The 14391-nt window shown below is 38.5% G+C and overlaps 1 protein-coding gene across 1 annotated transcript; it reads right to left on the reverse strand.

The window, feature by feature from the left end:
• Positions 1-5797: 5797 nt before the first annotated feature.
• On the reverse strand, positions 5798-13623 carry LOC140936037 (uncharacterized). The gene is made up of 4 exons (XM_073385614.1): positions 13473-13623; positions 11632-11716; positions 11386-11535; positions 5798-6476 (listed from the first exon to the last, which is right to left on the reverse strand). Exons 1-4 carry the CDS (start codon positions 13527-13529, stop codon positions 5953-5955), a joined length of 816 nt encoding a protein of 271 aa, XP_073241715.1. The 5' UTR covers positions 13530-13623; the 3' UTR covers positions 5798-5952.
• Positions 13624-14391: the final 768 nt, after the last annotated feature.

Raw genomic sequence — 14391 nt, forward strand, 5'->3', positions numbered from 1 at the left:
AGGTTTAACTAACAATTTTTAATCAATTCTGGTGCTTCTTGTGTCTTTGCAAAAAAATCAAGAAGTGCTACACACTAAATCTACTTACTATTACAAAAATATCATTTTTTCATAGGTTTAATGCAAGCCAATAATTAAACCAACTCGTGACGGGAATATCTCGGTGAGCATTCGGAAGTCAGCCAAGCATGGTCAAAAACCAAAACAAATCTATGACTCAACCTGTCAAATTTTAAGCCAATAAAACTCCGTTACTTGTTATCAGGAGCCAATCACCAAGCGAGAAAAGTTATTGACAATAACATTGCGCTAGTTTAAAAAAGTCAAATTTTCTTGTGTTGTCTTCATTTTTACCGGCAATATTTGACTTTTTTGAGCTTTTGTTATTGTATGCGGCTCGTGGATCCACAACACTTTGACAATGTTATGATGTAATTTTATCATCGATAAGAGGACAGACGATAAAAAACTGGCGTCAATTTGTTAACTACAGTACATAGAAACAATTCGGTCACGTGACGTTGTATTTCGAACGGAGTAGCCCAGTTCCAACTGTTTGAGCCAGAACGCCTGGTAACTACTTATAGCTTCAATTCGGGGCTTAAGGGAAAGGGTGCCTATATTTGAAAGCACATGAACTAGAGCTGGAGCATCCGACTTATGTTAAAAATGATGTTTGTGCGTAAAACTAATTTAAAGAGGTCAGACCTCCCTCAACGTTTTCGATTTTTCGAGTTAGAAGAATCTTATAACAAAAAAAGATCGTCTTTTGTCCTGGCTCTGATAAAGAGTTTTTCTATGTATCTGCACATATGCTCTGAGCATTTTAAGATCGAACAAATCATGAAGACCTTGTCTGGAACTAAAAAGATAGCAAAAGGGACGGTACCGACGATTTGCTAACCCCGAAATGAGTCCCTCGAAGCCCAACTGTCAAAGTGAAAAACGGATGAATTACCAAAAAAAAGGAAAATATAAGATTTCAAGTTAGCATAACACTGTAATCGTAAAAAAAAAATACTACTTCAGCATTGAAAAATCATTGGTAAATTTACAAATGCGGGTATTTTTTGTAGATAATTGGTAGATAAGAAAATTATTCTAACAATGGAGATGAATTGGTTGATTTTTGATAAAATGATCATTACATAATACTAAGAAATATCAGCATTAGGCTTTAAGCAGCCATACGTTATTCTGCTGCTTCTCGACATGTTGAAAGCTTTCAGCACGATTGATCAACTACAAGATTCTTTTGCGCAGACTATCTAGTTGTACCTAGCTCGTAAACAAGTAGTCAATAACGAGGGACCCACATTATATAGCAAGGACTAGGAGTTTCAGCTCCGTACATCGATCGCCGTTGAACCCGAGATAAAATTAAATGCAATAATGCAAAATTGATTTGAAATACGCGTAAATACCTAATTTTCTTTGCACCAGCTTCAATCAGTGGCAGAGAAAAATGCTTTAAATATAATTAATACTTTTACCTCACAAATTATTAAACTAGTGGTAGCGGTGGCAGCGTGGCGCAGTGTTGTTAGGAGCTGACGTCATCATAGTGTTGGTTCAAATACCGATGAAGCTACAGTCGAAGCTCCCGTAAGCGACCAGCTCTAGTTATGAACACCTTTCTTTACGAATTATTAAAAAGTTTCTTAGACTCTCGTAATCGACCACCCTCTATTGTTTTACCATGCGTTTGCTTACGAAAGCTCATTCTCGTAAGCGACCAGCTCTAGTTACAGCCACTGTTTCGAATTTCCGAGGTGGTCGCTAACGAGAGCTTCGACGGTATTTTCTTTTTCTTTGTCCTTTTTTTATCTTTTTAGTTCCTCTGTTTTGTTTGTTTATTGAACTTTTTTTGTACGCTTTGGGTTGTTTCCCTTTATTCTCACTGCTGAATCTTTCTAGGCTCGCGAGGTTTTTGAGATAACGTATTTGTTGTGGTTGTTGTTACATATCAATGTAGAGAAGATCATCACAGTCAAAGACTGCCAGGCTTGCCAGGATTTGAACCCTGACCTTTGCGATACCGGTGCAGGGCTCTAACCAACTGAGATGGCAAGACAACTGGGAGATGGTCATTAAATTGGTTTATAATACACCCAGGAAAAATGAATTATATCAATTTCACATATTGAAACTACCGGATGAAGAAATAAATGTAAGAGGATCATCGCAACAACTGGGAACTGGTCATTAAATTGGTTCATGAATTTCGTATATTGAAACTTCTGCAGTTGCAAAAAGGAGTACCAAGAAATAGGCTGCAAATCAAGAGATCTCATGTGCAAGTAGAATAGGTAATGACGTCATTTCGTTACTATGTCAACTCTGATGTCATTGTAACACTGATCATAGGAAATATTCATCCTTGTTTAATACAGCTTTGGTGATCATCTTTCCAAGTCTTTGTAAAGGCAACCTAGTGTATACTCAAACTTAGGAGGTTTTGCCGCTGAAAAACCCTATCGAGCCACCTGAACACCGGTCAAATGAGTACCTATAACGCTACCGGTATGAATTCTACACGAATGTCATATCCAACCAGACAAGAATTAGTCAAGCGATCATCCCGTGGTAGTGGTCCAGGAGAAAATCCCCCGTCAATATTTATTTAATAAGTCGCTTGCGTGACTAAACAATGTCTCGTCTTCTTCATTGTCTGCTTTCTGCCTGATCGCAGGTTAGTGCAATTACAGTCGAACCATCCGTAAGGCCACCAGCCAAAATGCGAAGATTTGGTGGGTCGCTTACGAAAGTCAAACTGCAATTGTCTCTTTCGAGAAGAGGTGACTAAACTGGCGATACACTTACTTTTTGGAAGAGAACTTATTGCATGTAAAGTTATGATATGTGTTTTTCCGTGTTGTCACTAATTCATGTAGTTCTTCGTATACTCCGAGCAGCGTAGTACATACAGTGAACTTAGAGATCTTACATTGTGTCTAGTGATCGCTTAAAGAGATTAAAAGAACGGAAAATTACGTAACCGCCACCCTAAATAGTGGTCGTTTACAAGGGGTTCTAACCATAGGGCTTCCTGTGCAAAAAAAATTAGTGTTTCGGTTAGATGTGTCGCTTATGGGAGTTGGTAGACTAAGAGCAGTCTCTTATTTCTCTTTTGAGTCACAGTATATCGAGAGCACATTTGAGAGGGGATCCGGGGGGTACTCCCTATAATGGCCTGTACGGGGAGGTTCCGCCCGAAGGGGACACCTTTTTCAGGTTCCAGGTATATGAAAGGGTAGGGATTTCACGAGCTGAGGTACATGTGAGGGTAAGTAAATCTGATATTCGGTGTATAAAGGACAAAAAGGGCAGTTAAAAGGGATGCCGCGCTCTAAACAAGGAAGGTGAAAGAGGGACCATTTGTCAGTAGAAGGTATAGGAAAGGGGTACCTTTTCTGTCAAAAATGGTATATAAAAGGACAAGGCCTTAACACTCTCTATGGATCCTCCCCGGATAAAACATAATTAGGTAGCCTCCCGTCCCCTCCCCCTCCGGAGATGGGAGAGGCGAAGGCGCGAGGAACGAGGCAAAATTAATTTGCATAGTTTTCCTTTTTCACTCGTCGCGCGTGGCTCTTGGGAGTTCGTGTCACTGGTTACCCTAGATACATATATTTTTAATTTTTTTTTAGAAAGGTAGACAGTTTGAAATGCCAGCTTAATATACGGGAACCTTAATTACGTCCCTTAACTCAAACGATAGTCCATCCCTTGGGGTCAGTAGCAACTACTTACAGGAAAAAGATTTACGATGAATTTTTTCATCAATCTGGATCATCACTTATTTCCTGTTGATCGGTGGGGGAGAGAATGGAGAATCCCCTCGGAAATACGTGAGGAACTTCAGGGCGGAAAAACGTTCTGCGCAAGCTTCTGCGCGTCCCCTATCGCAGGTTCAAGGCGGGCTTTTCTGTGCGTTGACTGTGTTTGTTTGTTGCTGGAGTTCTGAGCGAAGTGCACGAGGTGCGAACGTTTGCTCGCTGTAAAGCATTTTTATTTGACGTGTTTGCTTTTTTTTCGTCGCTTGAAAATTACTTTGGATTCACAACAACCAATGTTAAAGGAAAAACGGATAATTCCGTCAGTCTGAGGAGGAATAAAAGGTTATTTTTAAAGAGGCGAGTATGTTTTCTGATTGTGCATCCGATTAATTTATCAGTTGATTTCGCCGGGTTGAATTCAAACCCGCTTGTATTCTGTTATTAGTAGTTACGGTTACTTTTTTTACATCCCCTGATTTATTACCTTTGCAGAACCGGCTTTATCTTTGTCTTCAGTCAAAGAACCATATTGCTGTTATAACGCATCAGAGTGAACAAACTTGTGCGCTTATTAAACTTTCTCGGAAAAAGAAGGCCAGCAAGCTTACTCAAGATCATTTTTCTGTTGCTCAAGTAATAATAGTCAGAGTTTTTTCATTTTTCATTACATTGTTTTGTTTTCCAGTGCACTGTGAAAGTTTCTGTCCTTTATAACAATAACTTTCTGTACGCAAATTGTCCTTTTCACTCGCTGTGAACTGAGAGAACGACAACTGCCGGCAGTGACTTCAAAACAATTGACTCTTTTCCCGTAAACAATTGCTGCAGCTTGATTTGACTGAGGCGAGCAAAACAAACCCTTATGCGCAATTTTCTGAATTTTCTAATGATCGGCTGAGTTTAATTTGCTTAAACGAAGACCCTCGCATGGACCAGTCAAGCTTATTGAAAATAGCTACATGGTGAATCATGGCTTGGCTGCTAAGTTGCAGGTTGTTTTCGTACAGAAAATTCATTTCTTCATTGTCAGCAAGAAGTTTTGAAATAATGTAACTTTAACTTTGTTTGAAGGAAATCCTATTTACAAGTAGGTTTTTGATAGATGTTATGCGTGTTCAACTTGACAACACAAAGCCAAATTTATATATCCGCGCGAAACGAGCAAGTTTAAAAACTATAGTTGCTTTGAAACCGATTTTTGGGAAGATTTTACTAGATAAAGATTGACCTTTTTTCTGCCCACATATATCAACGCAATAACTTCTACATTGAGGATTTTGCTTATATTTTAGTGATCTGCGAAACTACGAGTGTCCGATCGAACCAGGGTTTTAAAATATCAGCTCGAGTGCGACAAAGTTCAGTGACTTCAAACACATTGTGGGCAAGCGTTAATTTTTTCGGGCAAATCACTGTCGAAAGGTATCTTGTTTTTGTGTCCACATTGGAGCTCCGGACCTTATATATCCAGGAACTTCCTTATATGAACACATTTTGTGAATGCATCTTGAAAAAAATCGGACCTACGCATGCACATTTCCAGTACAACGCAAGGAAATTAATGCCGTTAAAGTCCGTTTTACTATGAGGTATTCTTCGAGAAAATTAAGTAACGACAAGGTTATAACCACAGCTTGCAACTTTTGAAGACAAATTGCCTGTTCTTTCCAGGTTATGAGTGGAAACATTTTATTTTTATGCAATAAAATATTTGAAATCCCGCCAGTTTTTCAAACCCGGTCAGGGGATCTGGGCAAAAAAGTTCACGCATGCTCATTACGTTTTTCCGCCCTGAAGTGAGGAACACGGATATAATTACAAACATGCTATGGAGCTAGTTTGACTGCTGCAGCAGACTATTTAGGTAAAAAGCTGTCTACGTTAAATTGCATATTTCTATGATTTTGGGGGTAAGAAGGAAAGCAGACACTATTGAATTACCCACTTTCTTTGTTTTTATTGTATATAATACCATGCCACGCCACAGGGTGTTATTTTAATCCCCTTTCACTTATATGACCATTCAGGAACCCATAAGCTCCTGGCCATTGCAGTACCTCTTCCTAGTTCTTATCTTACATCATGGTGTTGAATAATGCCTAGTACGCGTTAAGCTTCCTTAAAAATAAAACTACCCTTAAACCTTGAGGACGACTTCCGTTATGGTGACTTCCTATCGTACAAAGACTTTCCAAAAATCGCCAGAGGACACTCCCACACTAAAATCGTCGCATTCCCACCTGCCAGATGGTGTTAGAAGCCAGTGGTAAGCTGAAGCTGCAAAAGCAGTGTGGTCGTATAATCTGTTCTGATCTCTCTCGGCGCCCCATTTGCCAACTTTGAAAGAACCTCTTTGGTATCCCCAATCCTTGCAGACTCTTGCTAACCGCGAGTTATCATTGCTCATGATCACAAACGAGCCACAAGAGGCAGGCATTACATCTGTCTCACCACTGAGGTATTTCACAGCAGCTTCACCTGTACTGTTAGCAGCCGTGGTGATGTGAAATGTACGACCTCCTCTTTTTTTGCAGGTGAATCTTATCCGAGTGAAATGCAAGTGATTTCTCAGCTCCTTCATGGCGCTTTTTGTGAGTACCATCTCTTTGCTGCTTACTCCGCGGTACGATGTCTTAACTGGCAACTGAGTGGGAGATGAACCGTGCGAAACAACGTTGGATACAAGAAGCCATCCCCCTGAAATTCGATAAATGTTTATCATTCGTTTATCAGTCATGTGGGCCAAAACAAGCAGTAATGTTTAGTTCAAAATAATTCACACGGCGGAAACCCACGGTGAAGCCTCCCACGGGCAGGAACGAGTGACGAACCCCTAAAAACTTGGGAGGCTACCCACTGTGAGCCTTATCAATGTTTTACAATATAACTCAGGTGAACTGTACAGTACCGCAACTGATCCCCGTGCACCGTAAATGGTCCTCAGACCGAAAATGATCCCCAAAATGGACCGCAAATGATCCCCATTGTCGACCACAAATGATCCCGAGAGGAAAATCCGAGAATGGTCAGGACTTAATAAAGTTACTGGTTCATCGTGTCACGTTTATTATCGCAACAAAACATTTTAATTCAACTGAATTAATTTAACAAATAAATGCCAAGACTGAAAAACAAAGAAACCGTAAACAAAACACAAATAAATGCAAACAAAAAAAGATTTTAAATGCAACCAGTAAAACAATAGCTCTTGCTTAATTGCTGGTTTTAAAACATTAAAACTTAACTGAACTAAATTTCACATACTGTAGTTCAATTAGATGTAATACAGTGTAAGAAGAAATTGCTCAAATCCGATCTTTCGGAAACTTCGTATCAACTTTAGAAAATGATAACTTTTGTAACGGCGAAAATCTCTGAAAACGACCCCAGATAAAAGCTCGCTCTAGTACACTGAACCCCATCAGGATAATTCTTTGCTTATAGGTACAAAATTTTCTACTTAATCGTTCCTTCGTTTCTGTTTCCCTAATTTTGTATCTTTGTAACTGTCTGTGTCTCCAGCAGCCAAGACACGGAAAATGAATATACAGGTTTGCGCCGACAGGGTCCTTAGCACTAGACGCAACATTTTCACGAGTTGTAGTTGCTTAATGTATTTCGAAATAAACCAAAAACCTCTATAAAGTGATAAATACAGGGGTCATACTCCGGGGTCATATTTACCTATTCCTAGGCGTTAAAATGAAAGAAAAATTTCTTTCCTAACGTCTTTCCTGTCCTATGTGTTCCCAGCAACGAAACATCAAATGCTTGAATAACGAAAGAAGAATAAAATGCCAGAAGAAACAGTATTGTTCATTGATTGTTCTACGCGATGTGCAAATTCTCAGCACTTTCACCATCCATGCCTACAATATATTCCATTCCACTACTTTTCACTGGATCACTTACAGTCGACAATGGGGATCATTATTTTGATTTAGAAGTCGCATTTCACGTGCGACGAATATAATGCATTAATTATAGAAACCCTTATCCATATTGGATAACAATTTTTTTTTAGTGACTGGGAATATTTACAACAAACTGAGTTAAATTTGTCACCATTATATACGACGTCTGAATCAACTGCCGTTTATTTCATTATTTTCATCGACTAAAATAGGTGTTCGGCATTCATAAGAAATTCCATGTTTGAAAGGGGCCTAACATGTTTTCAGCTGAGTGGTTTGCAGGCTGTTATTGAGTTGTTTTTTTCTTTTCAGTGAGAGCAATTCCTATCTCTTTGTAAATCCATTTTATTAATCGGCTTGTGCCACAACTTAAGAATCAGCTGTAATGGCTGATTTTACTTTCCCTTTGACATGACTTGTAAATCAAAAAGAGCAATCAATTTTCATCCACTCATTTCAATAAAAGCAAATGGCATCACTTCTCACTATAACAGAAACCCATGAACGGTGACTTCGTCGTATAAATTTGCGGCACCGAAGAAAGACGAAAAAGCTAACCCTTTTTGATCAAATTATTTTAAGGTTTAAACTCGAAGCTTTATATAGGGTAAAATAATTATAATTTACTTTTACCGGTAACACTTGCAACAGCAATAATAATAATAATAATAATAATAATAATAATAATAATAATAATAATTATTATTATTATTATTATTATTATTATTATTATTATTATAAACTCCTAAGCAAGGTACCAGTTAGGGGGAGAGGGGAAGCCACTGAACCCTTCAGTTACTGTTTATGGATGACTTGAAGCTGTACGGGAAGGATGAATGTGAGCTTGACTCATTTTTCAATACAGTTCTGGTGTTCAGTACTGATATAGGTATGGAGTTTGGTATTAAGAGGCGTGGCGTTCTCATCTTAAAGAGGGGAAATGTTAAGAAAAGTGTGGGGATTACCTTGCCTGATAATTGCAAAATGAAATCAGTGGAAGAAGATGGTTATAAGAACCTGGAAATTCTGGAATATGACGATCTATTACAAGGGCACAAGAAAAAAGATTTGAAGGAAGAATATTTCCGGAGACTAAAGACAGTCCAATGTCAGTGGGAAAAATACGATACTTGCAACAAATTCATGGGCTCTGTCACTCGTGAGGCATGGAGCTGGAGAAGTAAACTAAATTAAAGCTGAACTAGAAACCTTGGATAGAATAGAAACAAAAAACAGATAACTGTTTATAGAATGCTGCATCCACAGCTTGATTTTGACCGAACCTACTTTCGAAGAACTTCTGGGGGCCGTAAATTGATTGGCCTGGAGGAGGGTGTTCGCGACGAAGAGATGGGGTTGGCCTATTACATTCTAAACAGCACGGAACCACTGCAAAAAAAGGTAGAACGTGAAGAGGTATTGAAGAAAGAAATTGAGGAAGACCACAAACAGACAAAGAGAAGAAGGAGACTTTAGAGAAGATTGAGAAGTGGAAGACCAAGCCCCTTCAGGGCCAGATATTGCGTCAATTAAACAGGACAAGTCAGAGGTGAGAGGTCATGCGATTGGCTGAAGAAGGGCGATTTGAAAAAGACTGAGACTGAAGGTCTTATAACTGCCTCACTGCCTGCGAGCAAGCTCTCCCATTTGGGCGAGCGAAGCGTGTCTCGCGAGAATGCACGAGCGAGCGGCGAAGCCGCGAGGGGCAGCGGAAAGGAGAGCTAGCAACGATCTCTCATAAAATTTCATTTGTACTTCGCCCAGACGAAGGGAAATACAATTGGCTGAAAATGACGTTCCGGAAAACAAAGTTGATTGATAACAGGCCAAGCTGGCACCCCCTTCGTCTGTGTGACAAATGTGGTTCTCAGGGGGATCAGATTGGTACCGAGAACTTGTTTCAGCCCTCAAAGCAGACGAGGGAGCTCGTTTGATTTAGTTCTCGCTAAAAGAATATTGCGAGCCGAGGATAAGTTGGACCGAGTTTATAGTTCTTGTGGAAGGAAAATGAAAACCCTTCATCAATTGTATTCGTTTGTGTCAAGCGCCTTGTTTAGTTCTGAAAACGAGAATGAAAGTGAAGAGAAACTCAAGCGCCTTGTTTAAGTGCTACCTTCCAACGTCTGTTTCTTCGCCCAATTGAATTCCACTGGGTAGAAAAATTCAGAAACATGTACTTGACACTCGTGTAGTTTGACCGTAAAGAAGGTCAAGAGAAAGAGTTGGAAGCAACTGGAGTACAACTTAAGAGAAGCAAGTCCAGGAAAACGCTATTCTTTAGTTCCGGAACGGACAAATATATTATGTTTTTGTCGGTGATTGCGACGAGGAGTAGTCTTTTACACTGCAGTATGGACGACGTTTCAAAAGTAAACGAAACGAGAACCAAAGTATTGAGTTCTCATCCCAGCGGACACGTTGAAGTTCGATGTCCCCGTGGAAAAATAGCATATCATTGATTAAAAACATTGCTTTGATGCTGTTGCAAAAGCAATTCATAAAATAAATAAATAATTCTACGCGCCCTCGGCTGTCTAAACTTGACAGGCGATTGTCACATTTCTACTCAGCGGTGCGTTTGCGGTGACCGTTTTCACGCTTTGCGGAGTCCCGGGGTTTCCGGGGTGCAAATGAAAATTTATGAGAGATCGTTGCAAGCTCTCCTTTCCTCGGCCCCTCGCTCGCACGACGTTCTAGCGAGGCTCGCTTCGTTCGCCCAAATAGGAAAGCTTGCTCGCAGGCTACTTCACAACATCAGGCACTGAGAACGAATGCAAGCAAGGCATCCTTTGAAAAACAGGAGGTGTCTCCGCTCTGCAGATTGTGTGGAGAAAACGATGAGACACGAAATCATCTCAATTGCGAGTGCAGTAAGATAATAGTAACAATAATGTTGCACGAATTATTCACCGGGAAATTTCAAGGAAACATATACAGTAAACACCAGCGAATAAGAACCTGATGGATTGAGAACCTTCTGGCAGAAATTTGCCTCTTTAATACCCCAAAACACAAGAACCTGTTTAGCCAAGCAAGATCAAGCAGGTTCTAATATGTCGGTTACAGTTGGATTATGATAAACAATTTAAAAAGTATAACAAGAAGGAACTTTTTAAAGAATTAGGAATTTAGGAATACGAGATTTTATTCTTTTTAACTCGTTTCTTTTTTTAATATCAGAGACAGATAATTTTCCTTAGTCATGACTTAATTTAAAACGCTGGACTACCTGCAAGCGTTATTGATCGCATCTGTGCCGCAAGGAGTGTATTTGGGAAATCGTTATTGACACAGTGATTGTATTTTTAGAATTTATATAATTTTTAATGTTGTTTAGTGCTTAATCCTTCATTAAATATTTTTGTAAACTATGTACATATTTTTAATTTGAATAGAATTGTTGTTTATTATTTAAAAAAGAAAATACTGTAGTACTAAACTGTAAATAAATTCTGTAATCAGTTTTGTTAGGATTAAAAAATTAAATTGTGACTAAAAACTGCAGTCTTGAGGACTAAACCCAAGTTAATTTACTTTTCTGGTAATCAACAATCTATTATCTCCTTCATAAAAATAAAGAAGCAAATTAAGAATGTACTTAGCCTAAATTGCAAATTCTGTATGAGGAAGTTACGTGGGTTCATCTGAAGAATGTGTTACAACAATTTCAGACTTTCAAGAACAGATCTCACCTCCGTCAATTGTCATGTCGCAATAAACGTTCAACGGGTTTCCACTGTTCTCAGGGTCAATCCAGTACCTCCCTTCTCCTTTAGAGTCACCAGAGTCCCGGATGCTCTTACAGGAATGAGCAGGCAGCTTGGAATTCCAACCCCACCTTGCTGCAGCAAATAATAAAAAAATGACTATATATGGCAAAAATTCACTCCGCCGTGAAGCGATTGTAACTTCAAATTAAATAGACCAGCGTTACTCACGAATTTCGCATCTTTTTCCTTTGTAGTCCGGATGACAATGAGCGGGTTGTTTCTTCCTGTTGGAGGGCGAATCGTGGCAGGAAACCTGAGGAATTAATTTGAAAACCGAATTGAATTTAGAGACATCAAATAATATCTGAAAACTATGGATGACGCCATTATATGCTTTAGTTTTCACCAGTTTTGTTTGCAATATTAGTAAATATGTTGATATATATATGTATACCTTTTCTCTATTTCCTTCCATAAACATTATTTACCGTGTGAGTAGTAACAAACATATACTTTAAGCTGCTTCAAGCCACAGGCAAACCGGTACGACAAATCATATTATTGAAAAGAAAATGTTATCAAAAGTACTATTTAAGCAATAGAAAACGTTTTCCGTGTTTGCATAGCCTGATATAAAAACGAGAGGGGTTGGGAGTATTCGAGACAGTTATGCAAACCCTCGACTTCGTCTCGGGTTTGCATAACTGTCGAGAATTCTCCCAACACCTCGAGTGTTTATATCCGGCTATGCAAACACAGGAAAAAAGATTTCTATTGCTTTTATAAAATAACTCTCCCGAGAAAAAACGCTAAACTCTCTGTATGGCACTGATTAAAAGAGAAATTCTTACCAGGCGCAAAATCTCGTCCACGAAGTCTTGCACGCGTAATCAGTTCTTGTTTTGCAAAAAGATGCTTTGCAAAATACGGATTTTTCTCGCTTAAAATTTCAGCTTAAGCGAAGAAAAATTGACACACCTTCTTTGTAACGATTTTCCAATTTTCAGCCGACAAAGGAATGGGTAAATAAAGTAAACTTGTCGAGTTTTAAACTCGAAAACTTTTTCAAATTCGTGCTTGCGTGATTAGCCCGCGAAAAGCCAAACAACTTGACGCCACAACCATGTTTACATACTCTCATGCAAACACTCCTCTCGGCCAATCAGAGCGCGCGTACTATCTTAGTTATTTTATAATTACGATATCAGAGTTCTGAAAACATGACTACTAAAATTCTTATAATATCAGTAACTTCATAAGGACGCCTCAAAAATCAGAGATTTTAAGCCGGAAGTTTAAGAACTTAAATATTTGTCTGTTACTGTTTTGAAATACGATAAAACCGAACAGGGTGACCGTCGTAAACAACAAGTTCTTAAGTTGTTTTTGGTTAAGGTTTTTTCTAGAAGTTTTTTTTATAATAAAGCTCAGCTATAACGCGCACTCTGATTGGTTGAAAAAGGATAGTTTAGGATAGTATAAAACACGGAGCTAACTGCCGTCTTAAGGACTAAACCCAAGTTAATTTGTCATCATCGCGAGACTACAAGATCACCTCTGCGAAGTGGTCGGCGGATCTTATCTTATTTTCAGATTCAGTTTTTTTCGATCGGAAGCTAAAGCAGTTGTTTTCAAATTGTCAGTCTACCACGGCTATTGAAAACTTAAGGTTTGAAATATATTTTCGTTTTAGTCGAATTCAAACATACAGAATTTTTCAATTCTCACGGAGATTGTTTGCTAAACACCAAACTTTAAGTTCCTAGTGTTGGATTTTCAGTAGCTGGTTAATTATATAAGATCGCACAAAATTCGGCTCTTATCAACTGTAGTTTTTTGTTTATTTTTGTCATAGTAATATCGATTTTCCTTAAAACTACATTTCGACAAATTTCAATCCATAGCCAATTACTGGTGAAAATTTTAAAGCGATCCGACAAGGAAAAGCCCTCTTTTAAGGGGATTGAAAAATATCGATATGGCCTCAGGAAAACTGTATCGAAACACCGTAAGGCTTCTTTATTTGTTAAGTGAAAAGCCATGGTTGATGTTCAATCATTAGAACTGACCTTTACAGGTCCATAATAAGAGGATCCGTTCATCTTTTTGAAGCTTTCCGGCGTCATCTTCCATGTTTTGTTGTTCAGCTCACAAAGTCGTTCTGCAATATCTGCACCAGGATGAACATTAAATGACTTGCAGCTGTTATTTCTGTGGCATTTTTGGTGACATTCAAACTCGTCAACAACGGTAGACGTATTCATAACATGATCAACTAAAATATGGTCTGAAAGACAAAGTAATGAAAAACGAAGGAATATGAAACAATCAGTAGGGTTAAATATGAACCAGGGACATAGAGTTTTTTATTGAATTAAACTGTACATTTTATGATAAAGTATATTCTTTCTTGCTAATTAAATACATTCGACGTTCGTCAGAAGTAAAAATAAAGTGAAAACAGTTATAAATGATTTTAACATGAGACAAGTCGGCGGAATAATGGAAATGCTTTCAAAGTGCTTTTTTGTGCGAGTTCAGTATCTTAGAAGTAAAAGATGTAATAAAAAAATTCTACTTTAGACTAAAACTAGTAAAACAAAGGTATTGAAAAAGGTCTCGAAAAACGTTTTATAAAGCCGCAAGTGTTAACTTACCAGTCCGAGTTTCAAAAACGCTCGCACAGTAGTCCGAGTTAGATAACACCAGCAAACTTGCGATCAGAACGTTAACAGTCAGAAAAAACAAATGAGCCGCGAAGTTGCCATCGACAGAAAATTTTTTGCTGAACTTCACTGTAGCTACATGTAAGTGCACTATTACGTTTCAGCCTTATACTTTGAGTGTTCCGTTTCAGTTTGTTTTAACTCTATTGCAGTGGCAGTTCCCGGACGGCGCAATTTGTTAATTCATGAGTGTATTTGGAACGGCTAAATCAAAATTTGAAAATCGAGCTTAACTATATTTTCAACTAAGCCTGTAAAACAA

This window comes from Porites lutea, chromosome 4 (genome assembly GCF_958299795.1).
Source record: "Porites lutea chromosome 4, jaPorLute2.1, whole genome shotgun sequence".
NCBI classification, from domain to species: domain Eukaryota; kingdom Metazoa; phylum Cnidaria; class Anthozoa; order Scleractinia; family Poritidae; genus Porites; species Porites lutea.

Coding starts and splice junctions, on each gene's coding strand:
- LOC140936037 (XM_073385614.1), bottom strand. CDS start 13,529: ATGACGCCGGAAAGCTTCAAAAAGATGAACGGATCCTCTTATTATGGA. Junction 11,717..13,472: donor CTTATTATGGACCTGTAAAG/GTCAGTTCTAAT, acceptor TTAATTCCTCAG/GTTTCCTGCCACGATTCGCC. Junction 6,477..11,385: donor CGACATGACAATTGACGGAG/GTGAGATCTGTT, acceptor ATCGAATTTCAG/GGGGATGGCTTCTTGTATCC.